Source organism: Leucoraja erinacea, chromosome 33, assembly GCF_028641065.1.
Source record: "Leucoraja erinacea ecotype New England chromosome 33, Leri_hhj_1, whole genome shotgun sequence".
Classification (NCBI taxonomy): Eukaryota; Metazoa; Chordata; class Chondrichthyes; order Rajiformes; family Rajidae; genus Leucoraja; species Leucoraja erinaceus.
Window position 1 is genome coordinate 17119578 of NC_073409.1, and position 16587 is coordinate 17136164.

The 16587-nt window shown below is 44.4% G+C and overlaps 1 protein-coding gene across 1 annotated transcript in view; it reads left to right on the plus strand.

Annotated features, from left to right (window-relative positions):
• Positions 1 to 16587, plus strand: part of LOC129712759 (synaptic vesicle glycoprotein 2B-like) — a 135232-nt gene that overhangs the window by 106097 nt on the left and 12548 nt on the right. The window contains exons 5-9 of the mRNA XM_055661469.1: positions 8077 to 8210; positions 9924 to 10013; positions 10820 to 10930; positions 11998 to 12086; positions 16150 to 16314. Of these exons, the coding sequence (XP_055517444.1) occupies positions 8077 to 8210; positions 9924 to 10013; positions 10820 to 10930; positions 11998 to 12086; positions 16150 to 16314 (589 nt within the window). The remainder of the gene's footprint in view (positions 1 to 8076; positions 8211 to 9923; positions 10014 to 10819; positions 10931 to 11997; positions 12087 to 16149; positions 16315 to 16587) is intronic.

Consider the following 16587-nt stretch of genomic DNA (forward strand, 5'->3'; position numbering starts at 1 on the left):
CCACGGGCGAGGCTCTGCTGCTGCACTCCATTGGCTGCACTACGTCGGGACGGGCGAGGCGGGGCCGGACGCGGCGTTCCGACCCGACAGTCCCCTCGACCCGAGTAGTAGCAGTCAAATACGGGACAAGGGCGGTCCCGTACGGGAGAAACCAATATAGCCCAAGATTCAGGATGTCCCGGCTAATACGGGACAGTTGGCAACCCTCGTCCTTACTAGAACATGCCAAAACCTGAACTCCGATCAGCCCGTCTTGGAATGACTCCCACCTGTCTGAAGTAAACGTAACCTTCATCAGCTGCTCCTAGTTTACTCTCCCTAGCTCTTGTATAATAATGTTGCCATTTGCCCTTCTCCTACCCTGCTTTCGAAATCCAATCTATCCTCTCTGCAAAATGCAATCAGCAAAATCACCCCTCATAATAATCCAGCAGTAGAGACATGGAGATGTAAATGATATTGTGTTGATTTTCTCAGTTGGAGAATTGACTGCCTTGCTATTATTTTCCAATTGCATAGAACCACAATTTATGGCACAGTAGCAGGCCATTCAGCCCATCGTCTCCATCAAATGCCATCCCATTTCCTATCGCTGGGTCCACAGCCAGGACATCAAGTATATTTTTTTTCCTCCCCATCACGTTTCATTTTTAAGTCAGTAATTTCCAACTTCTCACCATCCTCAGATAAAAAAAATATTTTCCTCGTCTCTCACTTTACCAATTACAAATCTATGCCCTTCAACTAATGGCCTATCTGCTGAGGGAAATATTCCTTCCCATTCACTCTTTCATTTACGCTTGCTTTCAACGTTCTCTGTTCCAGAAGAAATAATCTAAGCCCAGTGAACCTTTCCTCAGAGCTAAAATTCTCCAGAGCTATGAACAACTGTTTCAATCAAAGATAGACACAAAGGGCTGGAGTAACGCAGCGGGTCAGGCAGCATATCTGGTGACAAAGGATAGATGATGTATCAAGTCAGTAGCCATCTCCTGGTGGGGTTTAGTTCAGAGATAGAGTGTGGAAACAGGCCGTTCGGCCCACTGAATCTGTGCCCACCATCGATCACCCGTAAACTAGTCCTCCCCTACACACTCCAGACATGCTGCCTGACCCGCTGAGTTACCTCAGCCCTTTGTGTATATATAACCATATAACCATATAACAATTACAGCACGGAAACAGGCCATCTCGACCCTTCTAGTCCGTGCCGAACACATAATCTCCCCTAGTCCCATATACCTGCGCTCAGACCATAACCCTCCATTCCCTTCCCGTCCATATAACTATCCAATTTATTTTTAAATGATAAAAACGAACCTGCCTCCACCACCTTCACTGGAAGCTCATTCCACACAGCTACCACTCTCTGAGTAAAGAAGTTCCCCCTCATGTTACCCCTAAACTTCAGTCCCTTAATTCTCAAGTCATGTCCCCTTGTTTGAATCTTCCCTCCTCTCAGTGGGAAAAGCTTTTCCACGTCAACTCTGTCTATCCCTCTCATCATTTAAAAAAACCTCTATCAAGTCCCCCCTTAACCTTCTGCGCTCCAAAGAATAAAGCCCTAACTTGTTCAACCTTTCTCTGTAACATAGTTGCTGAAACCCAGGCAACATTCTAGTAAATCTCCTCTGTACTCTCTCTATTTATCTTTGGTTATTTATTTGGCTATTTATCTCTCTATTATATCTTTGGTATAAACCAGCATCTGCAGTTCTTTGTTTCAACCTTTGCAATCACTTTCGTACCCTCATTGATGTAAACACACCTTGCCTATAAAACCATGACCTGAACAACAGTCTTTAACTAACAGCCTCTAGTTGTATACGATTCAAACATCTTGCTTTCTTCTTTGATTTAGTAAGTCTTTTGAGATATTTATACCTGTTTTCTTGTGATGATTAATCATGTTGTACCAACTGTTACTGTGAACAGTAAACAGAAAGAATGTCGTTCCTTCAAAACAACAGATGCCAATTGTTCTTCACCTTGAACTGACATTCACTCATTCTTACACAAACCTGCCTGGCAATCTATCTCACATGCAGCGGCAATATCACTAGACAGCAAGCAGTAAACCACACTGCAACACCTCAAACTCCCCAAACATCTTGATAACAAACAGGATTTAACTCTTTAACACTGAACAATAAACTCTAATCGTAAGAAAGCAAACTGAATCCCAATTCAGCTTAAGCTTGGTGAGCTGACTAAAATAGGAACCAAAATCAGACAGTGCAGCAGGCAATAGTTTATAAGCTGATATAAAATCATCGAACAGGGCAGCACGGTGGCGCAGCGGTAGAGTTGCTGCCTTACAGCGCCAGAGACCCGGGTTTGATCCTAAGTCCAGGCGCTGTCTTTACGAAGTTTGTACACTCTCCCTGTGACCTGCGTGGGTTTTCTCTGGTTTCTTCCAACATTCCATAGACTTACAGGTTTGTAGGTTATTTGGGTTGATGTATGTGTAAATTGTGCTTGGTGTGTGTAGGATAGTGTTATGCCGCAGGAACCGCACGGAAACCTTGGGTGGGGCGCAAAGTCTCCAGAGGTTTCCGTTCAGGTTTCCTAAGTGGGACAGGGGCATTAGTGTGCGGGATCTCGCTGGTTGGCATGGACAAGGTGGGCCGAAGGGCCTGTTTCTGCGCTGTATCTCTAAATTAAACTAAACTAAACTAACAGCACGGCCCACAATGTTTGTGCAAAAACAATGTCTATGCTCTCAAAGAAACAGCTTCTTGATGTTTCACTTAATTGTGGTGTTAAATGGTGATGGGGGGGTCATATTATGCTGTCCAGCTCCAGTTATAGAATCATACTCATAGATTCATACAGCCTGGAAACAGACCCTTCAGCCCAACTCATCCATGCTGTCCAAGATGTTTCTCATGTTTGATCCATACCCCTCAAAATATTTCCGATCTATGTACCTGCTTAAATAAATGCTCCTTCAATATTATTGTACTACCTGCCTCAGCTACTTCCTCTGGCAGATTGTTTCATATACCCACAGCCTTCTGTGTGACAATCCTATGTGTGGTTCTTATCCTTGAATCCAGCACAATTTAGAAGGAACACCTTCCTGGCAGTTGCAAGAACCCAAATTAAACCAGTTGGAGGCCAAACATAATATTAGTTGGATTAAGTTAAATCAGGTTAAATCTTTAAATCTACAGTGCCTGCAGACCAGATGAAGCAAGCGTTCACTAAGCCAGGATCATATAGTTCAATATTAATAGGCTGTGTGGTAGAAGGATGTTTGGCTTCCCATTGCAATGAGCACCAGCGCTTAGAGTAGCAACATTGTAGATGGTTACTGCAAGTGACATTGTGTCAGCACTATCTCATATTTTTACTTGAGCGGCAGGGTGGCGCAGCTGTAGAGTTGCTGCCTTACAGCGCCAGAGGCCCGGGTTCGATCCTGACTACGGGTACTTTCTGTGCCGAGTTAGTACATTCACCTTGTGACCGCGTGTGTTTCCTCCAAGTGCTTCAAGTTCCTCTCAACCTCCAAAGACGTACAGGTTAATTGGTTAATTGGCTTCAGTAAGATTGTAAATTGTCCCTTGTGTGTAGGATGGTGCCAGTGTAAGGGGTGATCATTGTTCAACGTGGAATCGGTACACCGAAGGGCCTGTTTCTGCGCTGTATGTCTAAAGTCTAAAGTCCACTGAAAGTGAATGAATGAATGAATAAGTTTATTGGCCAAGGATTCACATACAAGGAATTTGCCTTGGTGCTCCACCCGCAAGTGACAACATCTTCTTCTTCTTGCGTATGGTGTGCGCAGCCTAAAGTTGTAGGACAACTTGTTCTATTTGATCTTATTTGATTGTGCGCGCCGGGTTGAATGCATTCGTTGAAACAGGGCGGACCACGTGAGGTTTGCAATCTCCCACCACAAATGACAATATGACATACAGCAACAGTTGGGAATGACACATAAAACATTAAACATGAAGAATAAAAGATCCCATTGTGACCTTTGACAATGGGACAACGTGCCTTTATGGCCAAGTTCAGACTAACAACTTTTTAAAAAGATTTGGACTTGAGACGCACAAGATGGCACCTAAAACAGACTCAGTGTGGTCTGCTAACTTACACTCTTATTTGTGCCTGGTGTGTTGTAGGATTGTCACTGAATCGTATGCAAAAAAAGAAAGTGACTGTGCTTTGGTAAAGTTACACTAAAGTACCATTGAACATTGAAGCTTTGCAGAGAACATTTCTTGTCCCTGTCTGGGTGTCTGCTCCTGATGGCGACATTAGAAACCATTTTGCACTCAATATTCTATTAGCAGCGATGGAGTGCTCTCCTCTTCTGAAGTTCGATCCAATTGAAGTCTGCAGAAGTGGATTTTGCAAGTGGTGTGCAGATGGCATAATCAAATTTAATTGATTTCTCATGGTTAATTATTCAAATATTAGTCTCATCAAGTAATGTTTATCCTGTATGAAGTATATTTCCACAATCTTGGAATGTACTAATGTACTTCGTGGTCATTTGAGTATCCATAAAGTAATTGTTTCAGCTTCCAAATGGGAATCATGGTGGGCAACTTAGCTATAGCCAGATCCCACAAACAGCAATGGTTAGGGTGGTAGGTACACAAAATTGCTGGAGAAACTCAGCGGGTGCAGCAGCATCTATGGAGCAAAGGAAATAGGCGACGTTTCGGGCCGAAACCCTTCTTCAGACAAGTTAGGGTGGTGTTCACTTTGCACGAGAGGTAACACATATTAAAAGGTTCAATTTGGTAGCCTTGATGAGTTTTGATCCCTTGAAAACGCACAGATATTTTGCCCAGAGTTGGGGAATTGAGAATAGAGGACATAGGTTTAAGGTGAGGGGGGAAAGATTTAATAGGAACCTGAGGGGCAACTTTTTTTACACAAAGAATGGTGGGTGTATGGAACAAGCTGCCGGAGGAGGTAGTTGAGGCATGTACTAACTCAACGTTTAAAAAGCATTTAAATAGGTACATGGATAGGATAGGTTTAGAAGGATATGGGTGAAAAGCAGGCGGGTGGGACTAGTGCAGATGAGATATGTTGGTCGGCATGGGCAAGTTGGGCCGAAGGGCCTGTTTCTACGCTGTAAGACTCTCTATGTTGCTCTCTGTTGGAGAGGATACAGAGGAGATTCACAACTCATTACAGGGAATTGTAGGTTCGAATTATAGGGAGAAGCTGCATAAGCTGTGGTGGTTTTCTTTGGAGCATAGGAGCCTGAGGGGTGACCTTACTGAGGTGCACAAGACAACGAGGGCATGGGTAAAATGAATGATCACAGTCTTTCTTCCTGGGGTAAGGAATTCTAAAACTCGAGGGTATATGCTTAAGGTGAGAGAGGAAGGATTTAGGAGTAACCTCAGAGGCAACTTTTTTACTCAGAGGGTAGTTCATATTTGGAACAATCTGTCAGAGGGCAATGGAAGTGGAGAGAATTACAACACTTAAAAGACATTGAGACAGATATATAGATAGGAAAGGTTTAGAGGGCTGGAGGTCAAATACAGGCAACTGGAATGAAGCCAGGCTGCCATCTTGGTTGGCATGAACATGTTGGGCCGAAGGGCCTGTTTCCACGTTGTACACGTCTCTGACTCTGTGACTCTCAAGGGCCTGTCCCACTTAGGTGATTTTTCAGCGGACTGCCGGCGACTGTCAAGTTGCCGGCCATCGCCTGGCAAAACCGGGAACTGAAATGGTGACTGTCAGAGAGGAACACACACACACACACACACACACACACACACACACACACACACACACACACACACACACACACACACACACACACACACACACACACACACACACACACACACACACACACACACCACACACACACACACACACACACACACACACACACACACACACACACACACACACACACACACACACACACACACACACACACACACACACACACACACACACACACACAACGCATCGCAAAGGCGGGGGCCAGGGAAAGCGGGGGAGCGCGGTCAGAAATTCACCGGTCGGTTTTCCTTGGTTCTTGCTTACGTTTTTTTCCCCTAATGAGCCAATGAAAATGCCCGGTCAGCAAAGGCGATTAACTAAAACTATCTACGACTCCCTCGACTACCCACAACTACATGGCGACCCCACTACAGCTGCACCTACGACTACAGGATGATCGATTTTCTCCATGGCGACCAATTTTTGGCCGCAGAAAAATGTTCAATATGTTGAAAAATTTGCGGGCGACCATACTGAGGCCGCGACTAGTTCCCAGAATGCGGGAACTCCTCGCGACCATGAAGGAGACTCACCAGAGACCACCAGCGAACGTGTGGCAACCATGTGGCAATCATGTGACGAGCGCAGAGTCTCCTGCACTCGCCTAAAAAGACTCCTAAGTGGGACAGGCCCTTAATGCAGAATGTCCACAAGGCGCTACACTCAGACGACAACACATTGCCGGCTAATCTAAATGGCCTTTACTTTGGTTGTAAAGTTTATGTGGATGTACAAGTCTTTGCAGCAGATGGCTGGGGAAGCAGCACCATTTCTAGACCATGGATTCAGATGTAACTGATGGGAGAGATTGGCTCGCTTCCGAACGCAGTTACGTGGACTCCAGCCCCAACAGGACAGAATTCTCTTGTTGGCAGAATTAAATCATTTCCAAAGATGTTGCTACTGATTTGATAGCTGCTGCACATTATTTATAGTGCTTTGGGCATGTTTAGTGCTGGTTTGCATGATTTTTTAATTTGATTAAATGCACATTCAAAGCATCATTGATAGTCAGCTGTTCCTGTTATTGCAACAGTTTGAAGACAAATCACAGTGAAGATCTGGAGCATGTCCTGAACTCACAGACCCATGCAGTTACATTTTCCTGGTTTAATAAAACTTAGTTGAGTGAGAATCTATACGTGTTGCTTGAGATGAGGCAGAATCAAGTATTTTCTCGACAGCCCCACTTCTGAGTGATAATAAGTTAAGCAATAGAAGCAGGAGGAGGTCTCATGGCCCTTGTCTATTCTACAACCGAAATCTATTTCTAGCTAGATTTAGTTCAGAGATACAGTATGGAAACAGGCCCTTCGGCCCACCAAGTCCATGCCAGACCATCAGTCACCCATTCATACTAGATCAATGTTTAGTTTAGTATTGTTTTGAGATACAGGCCCTTCGGCCCATCATGTACTACCGATGCACTCTGCCCTCAGTCTGACTGCTATGGCGAGGAGATGCAAAAAGCTGGAGTAACACAGCGAGACAGGCAGCATCTCTGGAGAGAAGGAATGGGTAACGTTTCAGGTTGAGACCCTTCTTCAGACTTCTCGACTCAAAACGTCCCCATTCCTTCTCCCCAGAGATGCTGCCTGTCCCGCTGAGTTAGTCCGGCATTTTGTGTCTACCTTCGATTTAAACCAACATCTGCAGTTCTTTCAGACATGTGGCGAGGAGATGGTTGCCCACCTCTTTGCTGATTGTGGGATTGCAAAAAGGGTCGGTAGATTGATGCAAGGGTCCTTGCCATGGCTCATCCCGACCAGCTCCATAAAAGACTCATTGACTACTCCAGCATTTGTGTCTGATACACTCAGAAGTCCCAACCCAATGGCCTCAGTGTGATAAGCCTCACACACACTGAAAAGAGTGCTCCCCTCACTTGTGCAAGAGCATTACCCTACATCAAGATATTTTCCTGACGCAAAAGTTAAGGTGTTCTTTCTGAGTCAGTCTCAATCCACCCCACAATAGAAGGGCGAGGAGTTGTAAAGTTTGATAGCCACAGGGAAGAATGATCTCCTGTGGCGTTCGGTCTGACCTAGTGTTTGGGTGATTGCTGGTTAGTATGGACTGTGGGCTGAAGGGCCTGTCTGTATGCTGTATCTCTAAACTAAACGACATGGAGAAGGTCGGCTACAGTCTGCGGAGCTCCATATCAGTATTCCCAAGAAAGGGAGTAGGTCCGATGTAAAGGAAAACCTTATCAATGGATAGAGAACTTGTCTCCACACTATTCTTTAACGTAAGTTGGCACAGGTGTCACTGTGGCTTTACATATTGTTCTATTTGTTACAGGCTGGGGATTCAGCATGGGTTCATCTTTCCAATTCCACAGTTGGCGCCTGTTTGTCGTTGTGTGTGCTCTGCCTTCCCTCTCTTCCCTCCTTGGTCTTATGTTCATGCCGGAGAGCCCACGCTACTTACTGGAGGTGAGCACAATGCAAACTGTATCTACTGCACTGATCTCGAACAGAGCCAGTCTAACCCACTATAGATTTGTTTAAACCTTGGAATCTTTCACTCACCTCGTGCATCTGTGGTGAACAACAAAATATACTCAATACATGCAGGGTGATGATGGTCTGTGCCTGGAGAAATATTTTAATGGGCATTGTATGGTGATTGTGTGTAGTTCTGGTCGCCCAGCTGGAGGAAGGATGTCATTAAGTTGGAAATGGTGCAGGAGAGATTCATGAGGAGGTTATCTGGGCTTGTGGGCAGGAGTTCTAGGGAGAGGTTGAATTGACTGGGACATTTCCCCTTTGCAGCGCAGGAGGCTGTGGGCTGATCTAACCAAAGTGTACAAGAGCATGAGAGGCATGGATAAAGTGAAACGCTCACAGTATTTTTTTCCCAGGGAAATTAGAGACCATAGTATTAAGATGAGAAGGGTGAGATGTAAGAGTAACCTCAGGGCCAACTTGTTTTACTCAGAGGGCAATCGGTATCCAGAACTGGTGGCCAGATGAAGCCTTAGGAAGCTTGCGTTCTTTTGTTATTCTGTTGAAATGGGAGGGGAAGGATGGCAGAAGATTGTGACTTTTAAAAGGCATTTGGACATATATATAGATCGGAAAGGTTCAGAGGTATATGGGCCAAATGCAGGCAGATGGGACTCTAACTTGGTCAGCATGGACAAGATGGGCCAAAGTGCCTTTTCCGCTGCTGCACAGCTCTTGGTAGGTAGATAAGGTGGTGAAGAAGGTGTTTGGCACACTTCCGTCCTTAGTGTAATGAGCACCGGAGATGGGACATCATGTTACAGCTGTACAAGAAGTTACTAAGGCCGCATCTGAAATATTGTATATGGTTCTAGTCACCTGATCAGGGAAAGATGTAATTAAACTGAAAAAGGGGGAAAAAGAAAGATTCATGAGGATGTTACCGGCATTGGAAGGGTTGACTGAAAAGGAGAGACTGGTTTTGCAGGGTCTCTTTCTTAAGGTCAACGATGTCAATAAAGTCTGAGGATGAGCGGGAACTGGAAACGGCAAGATGTGGGTAATCCCAAAAACAATAACAAGGTAGTTTAGTTTAGTTTATTGTCACATGTAATGAGGTACAGTGAAAAGCTCTTTTGTTATGTGCTATCCAGCCAGCGTAAAAACTAAAAATGAATACTGGTCTCCAATTGGAGGTGTGGGTTCGAATCCCACCTCTGACACCATGTAATGATGTGACTTGAACACACATTAAGATACAACACATATTTATTAAATCACTAACAGCACAGGATCTGCAGATGTTACAGCTCCGAGCTGCTACTGCCGCTAACTAGCATAAAGGACTTCTCGATATTATAAAGCACATACTAGGCGGGGCTACTACTAACAAGCACAATAATTGGCTAGTAGGAAATAGCTAATCTACAAGTACAATCACGCCGTTCGCACCGTACAGACACAGGATAAAGGGAATAATGTTTGGTGCAAAATAAAGTCCAGTAAAGTCTGATTAAAGATAGTCCGAGGGTCTCCATTGAGGTCGATAGTGGGTCAGGAACGCTCTCTAGATGGTGAGCGGATGATTCAGTTGCCTGATAACAGCTGGGAAGAATCTGTCCCTGAGTTTTCAAACCTCTCTCTCGGCTGTGATAATTCAGGTTTCTAAAGTGAATGTTTTATTATTTTTCTGTTTCATAGGTCGGGAAGCACGATGAAGCCTGGATGGTTTTAAAGAAGATTTATGACACAAACATGAGAGCTAAGGGTCATCCAGAGGCCGTCTTCACGGTGAGCTGAAAATGATCTCAATAAAGCAATCTCAATATGGCGCCACTCTCTGGCGGCACAGTGGCGTAGCAGGTGGAGTTGCTGCCTCACCGAGCGAGCGGCCCGGGTTCGATCCTGACCTCAGGTTTTGCTTTTGTGGAGTTCGCCCGTTCTCCCTGAGACCGCATGGGTTTCCTCCAGATACTCCTGTTTCCTCCCACTTCCCAAAGATGGGTTTGTAGGCTATTGGCCTCTCTAAATTGTTCCTTGTGTAGAGTGGGTGCAAAAATGTGATAACGGAGAACGAGTGTGAATGGTCGGTGTGGACTTGTTGGGACAAAGAGCCTGTTATACTTTGCTGCACCTTTCAACTAAACAAGTGCGTTATTGAGAACAGTATTTTTTTTTAATATGCTAGAGGAATGGCTTGAGATGAGTTGCCTTCCATCCAACACTGCCCTGCCCTGCTCCTCTCTCCCTCTAGCCACTCGCACCTGTCCACCAACCAACCCAGCTCTTCCTCCCCTTTGTTCTTCCTCATATCCACCTTGCTTCTCTCTCTCTCGACATCTTCCTCTGAACCTTCTTTCCTGATTTCTCCTCATTCCCTTCCCTGCATCTCAGTTTCCCTCTATTTCTCTCACACCCTCTCTCATCCCCAACCTGCCAAGTGTAGGTCAGTCCGTCAGTGGAAACCTGACTATTATCACTTCACGAAATACTTGCCTGACATGTCAATGCTTCTGTGATTTGAGGGGATGATGAAATGGGAGGGGAAGGATGGCAGAAGATCAACGCCAATACATCAAGAATCTTATCTATTCCAGGTCTCCCATATAAAAACCCCGATGCAAATGGATGAATTCATTGAGATTCAGAGCTCAACTGGAACTTGGTTTCAGCGCTGGCTGGTCAGGATTACGACTGTGGTGAAGCAGGTCTGTATGAATCAAACACTCTCCGACACTGTGAACCATTGTCAACACTCATATGAGGGTGGAATGATAAATGGAGAGCCCCATTACATACATGGGTAAATGTCACACTCTGCCAAGTGAAAGCATTGACTTATCACTGGCATGAAGCAGGTCCTCCATCTCCCACCATGGTGGTAGACTGAAGTTCATGTGACCATAGTTAGGCCCAAATCCCAAGTGGGGAAAAAGCAGGAACGGGGTACTGATTTTAGATGATCAGCCATGATCATAATGAATGGCGGTGCTGGCTCAAAGGGCCGAATGGCCTTTTCCTTCACCTATGTTTCTATGTTTCTAGGTGTCTTCAGCGCTGTATCTTTAAACTAAACTAACATAGCATGATTTAAAACTGAAAATGTTGTAAGTATTCGGCAAGTCAGGCAGCATCAATAGTGGGGGAAACAGAGGTTGATAATCTTCTACCAGAACTGGGAAAAGTTTAGTGTTAAAAGAAAAGTCAGAGTTAAGGGCCTGTCCCACTTGGGCAACCTAATCTGCGAGTTCTGGCGAGTTTGCCATCGACTCATACTCGCAGCATGGTCGATACAAGGTCGTAGGAGGTCTTCGTAACTCTCCTTCATGCTCAAGAGTGGTCTCCGCTAGGCTTTCAATATGTTAAAAAATGCCCACGAGTAAAAAAAGGTCGCCATGGAAAAAACTGATACTTTTTTTACTCGTAGGTTTAGTCGTAGTAGGTCATAGTAGGACGGCATGTTAGTCGTAGGTAATCGAGGGTAGTCGAAGGTAGCCGTAGATAGTCTTCATCATCGTCGAAGGGAGGTCGAAGGAAGATCGAAGGAGAATGTCTTCACTCTCCACTATTCGGTGTCCGATTTTCCCGGTTCTTTTTGTATTTTTGTAACCGAAGTTGACTCAATCCCAACATGTTTAATTGGATCCCGTCGAGTTGTGTCGGGGAGTAGGCAATATTCGATAAATGACCTTCTGAGTAACACGAGAATCTGCAGCAATTTGCTTTGAATATCTACGGGTAGTTGTCTAACATTTGATGTTCTGTCTGTTTGCAGATCTGGCAGAACATGTTGCTTTGCTTTTTACCCAAATACCGGATGACAACTCTATTCTTGGCAGTGGTTTGGTTTACCTTGTCCTTCAGGTTAGTGTTAATCAGAGCCTAGTGGTGACACGGTAGCGCAGCGGTAGAGTTACTGCCTTACAGTGCCAGAGACCCGGGTTCGATCCTCACTAAGTCTGTACAAAGTTCATGTGCTCTCCATGTGACCGCGTGGATTTACTCCGGGTGCTTTGATTTTCTCCTAAGACGTACAGGTTTGTAGGTTAATTGGCTTGGTGCAAATGTAAAAATATTCCCTAGTGTGTGTAGGGTAGTGTTAATGTGCAGGGATCATTGGTCGGTGCGGGTTTGTTGGTTAATAGCACTTTGGTAAAACAATTGTAAATTGTCCCGAGTGCATAGGACCACTGGTTGGCGTGGACTTGGTGGTCTGCAGGGCTTGTTTCCTTGCTGCAGCTCTTAAGGTCTAAAGTAAAGGCTAAAGACTAAATATTTAATGTGAGAAGTTGTTTAGCTTTATCTCTTGGTGAAGTTTTTTGACTCATTGAGCCAATTAATATTTGCATCAAGTACTGGAAGAACGATTCCGCACCATGAGTCTACTCCCATTTACCCCATCAACCAAAATAGGAAAAAATAGACCGATGGGTGGGTCTAACAGAAGTCTACAAGGCAATGAAAGGTTTTAATAGGAAGTCCTCTAGGAAAATGTTTCCATTTGAGGCGAGAACTAAGAGACCATAAATATGCATTGGCCACCAGGAGATCCAATAGGATATCCAGGAGAAGGTTGTCTTTCAGTTTATGGTTAGAAGAGAGCTTTCAAGAGAGAGCTAGATAGCAGAGTCAGGGGATATGGGGAGAAGGCAGGAACGGGGTACTATTTGGGGGTGATCACATTGAATGGCGGTGCTGACTCAAAGGGCCAAATGGCCTACTCCTGCACCTATTGTCTATTGTCTATTATCTATTGACTATTGAATGTGAAGGGTTTTGAAATCATGATGTAAGATGGATAGAAAGAACCTGTAACATGCAGCAAAACAGACAAAGAACGTGGAGACAACATGGTCGGATTAAAGCAGCTTTGAGGAAATATTTGTGTCATTCAGGGAGTGGTGGGAATTGGACATCAGTCTCAATTGCTCCTTTAAACACAGTTTTAAAAGAGCACTCAGATATACCACACATTCGGGAATGGCTTGAGTTGGAAGACCACGCCTCCCATGGGGGCTACGGGTAGGGAATGGGTGCATTCTGGGTCTGCACTTGGTCTAGTACTTATTAAAAGTCTGATCTTGTATGTTACATTTTTACATATTCTGATCGAGATTGTTCCCCTCACCTTCACTGAACATTTTATGCTTTATTTCTCGACTTATTGCTGATTAAAAGTAAGTAAGAAGTTTAAAAACATCAAAAGACTTTGAATTTAAAACAACCAGCTTTCACTGATGACATCACAATGGCTCGGCCAGCAGTGATCAGCTTCACTGAAGATGTCATCCTATATCTCACGTTATTCGTGATTAAAGCTTTAAAAATGCCAACTTTCACAAGATTTTTAAATATTCTGATTCAAATTTTTCCCTTCTGGGCAAAAGTCGCCTTCACTGAACATTTTATGCTCTATTTCTCAACATATTACTGATTAAAGTTTTAAAAAATCAAAATACTTTGGATTTTAAAGGACCAGTTTCAACTGATGATGTCACAATGGCTCGATTAGCAGTGATTAGCTTCACTGAAGATTTCATCCCATATTTGACGTTATTCGCGATTAAAGCTTTAAAAATGCCAACTTTCACAAGATTTTTACTGTTAAAATCATTCCTGCCAGCTTCCAACACACTTTGATCCAATGTTGCGACACAGGAACACTCTGAACTTTTCACCTCACAGGAGGGGGAGGGTGAATTGCTATTGCAACACGTAGGGCAAGTGCAATTGGGGGCTACGGGTAGTGAACGGGAGCATTGGAGGAGCAGGCCCAACGGGTCTAGTCTTCTATAAAATTCTCTGATGCTATGATCGTATTCTGTGCAGGAAAGAAAATGGCACAATGTCCACATAAAATATTCAAGTTGTTAAATTCTAAAAGTTCATAATAAAAGGCATTGGTTAATATCAGAATCAGTGGGGCGGATTGCATAATAAAGGAAGATTTGTGAATTAACCATCCATTTAAATTCCAAAGCTCTAAAGAATCTTTTCAATTAAAATGTTGCAGAAAAGAGACTGAGCTCACACTCGAATCTGATGCCATTAATTTCAACAGGCCTGGGTTTCAGCTGCAGTTGCACAATTAACCCTGTGATTTCTGTTGCTTTGCTGGTTTCAATCACCAAAAGATACACTCCCTCGTGGGCAAAACTGCTCCTTTCTAATTTGCTGATGGCAACTGCCAAAAGAGACTGCTAACAGGGTGGCACAGTGGCGCAGTGGGAGAGATGCTGCCTTACAGCCCTTGCAGTGCCAGAGACCCAGGTTCAATTGGTAGCCTTGACGGTCGCAACTGGATGGCTCAATTCACAGCTTCAACCTCCTTCTAGGTAGTCAGTTGAAATCTCCCCACCATAATTAGTTTAGTTTAGTTCATTGTCGTGTGTACCGAGGCACAATAAAAATCTTTTGTTGCATGCTAACCTGTCACCGAAAGACAATACATGATTACAATCAATCCGTCCGCAGTGTACAGATGCACGATGAATAAGTGAATAGCGTTTAGTGCAAGATAAAGTCCAGTAAAATCTGATCAAAGATAGTCCAAGGGTCTCCAATGAGGTAGATAATAGCTCAGGACTGCTCTCTCGTTGTTGGTAGGATGGTCCAGTTGGCTGAACAGCTGGGAAGAAACTGTTCCTGAACATGGAGGTGTGTGTTTTCACACTTCTATACCTCTTACCTGATAAGGAGAGGGGAGAAGAGGGAGTGGCCAGGATGCGACTCGTCCTTGATTATGCTGCTGGCCTTGCCGAGGCAGCGTGAGGTGTAAATGGAGTCAATGGAAGAGTGGTTGGCTTATGTGATGGTCTGGGCTGTGTCCACAATTCTTTCATTTTAATGAACATTTGGAGAAGAATTCACCACAGTATAGATGATAGGGGAGTGCTTGAGTTAAGAATCCCAATGATCACTTATTTGGAGATTGCATAGCTAGCCAAGATGCTCTCTCACACCATCAATGCTCTGGGTTCAATCCCGACCTCCAGCAGTCTCCCTGTGACTGCATGAGTGTCCTCTGAGTGCTCCAGATTCCTCCCCCATCCCAAATACGTATGGGTCAGTAGATTAAGTAAACCAAATATGAAATTGTCCCTATCATTGGTGGATGTTGGTTGTTGGTTGGTAGTTTTAAGAAAGAGCTGGAAAAATCGAAGGTGGACAAAATTGCTGGAGAAACTCAGCGGGTGAGGCAGCATTTATGGAGCGAAGGAATAGGTAACGTTTCGGGTCGGGACCCTTCTTCTAGATGCTGCCTCACCCGCTGACTTTCTCCAGCATTTTTGTCTACCTTTGGTTGGTGGGAGAATAGATTACAGAGAAGATTACTGAAGGAATGGGATTGTTTTGTTAGCCAGCATAGACTCGATAGTCCAAATGGTTTCTACTATCTCACTACCCCTTTCTTTCAGGTAATCACTGCTTTTGAACTTAAGCATCTTTTGGCACACAACGTTGACATCAATAAAACAAGATAACCAATATGCAGAATGACTAATGATTCCAGGTTGGCTCTGTGTAGGAAGGAACTGCTGATGCTGGAGTAACTCAGCGGGTCAGACAGCATCTCTGGAAGAAAGGAAGAGGGGACGTTTTGGGTTGAGACCCTTCTTCAGAAGAAAGTGTTTGAAGATGGGTCTTGACCCGAAACATCACCTATTCCTTTCCCCGAGTGAATCTGACTGACCCGCTGAGTTACTCCAGCTTTTTATGTCCCTCTTCGAGGCTGGTTATGTTTGACAAATCTCGAGGGAGCTAATTAGATTCTGTAGTTCCTATTAGAACTGCTTAACTTTAAAATTCTCGTTTCTTGAGTTTCTTTTCCATTAGTGGATGATGATGGGGCCACATGGGAGAGGGCCAGGTGACTATGAAATGCATTTAACTGCATGTTGAACCATATTTATCTTGGGCTCTGCAGCTACTACGGACTGACTGTGTGGTTCCCCGACATGATCAAGTACTATCAAAATGAAGACTATGAATCGAGAATGAAGACCTTCCACCAGGAGCGGGTTGAGCACTTCACATTCAACTTCACACTGGAGAACCAGTTTCACATAGAGGGAGAGTACATCAATGTCAGGTAAGCACACTCAATCAGTGTGACAATAGACAATAGACAATAGGCCCTTCGAGCTAGCACCGCCATTCAAATGTGATCATCCCCAATCAGTACCCCGTTCCTGCCTTCTCCCCATATCCCCTGACTCCGCTATCTTTAAGAGCCCTATCTAGCTCTCTCTTGAAAGTATCCAGAGAACTGGCCTCCACCTCCCTCTGAGGCAGAGCTCAACATTATGAGAGGTATCGAAACATGCTCATAAAAACAATTAGGTTCACTATGCACGGTGGCGCA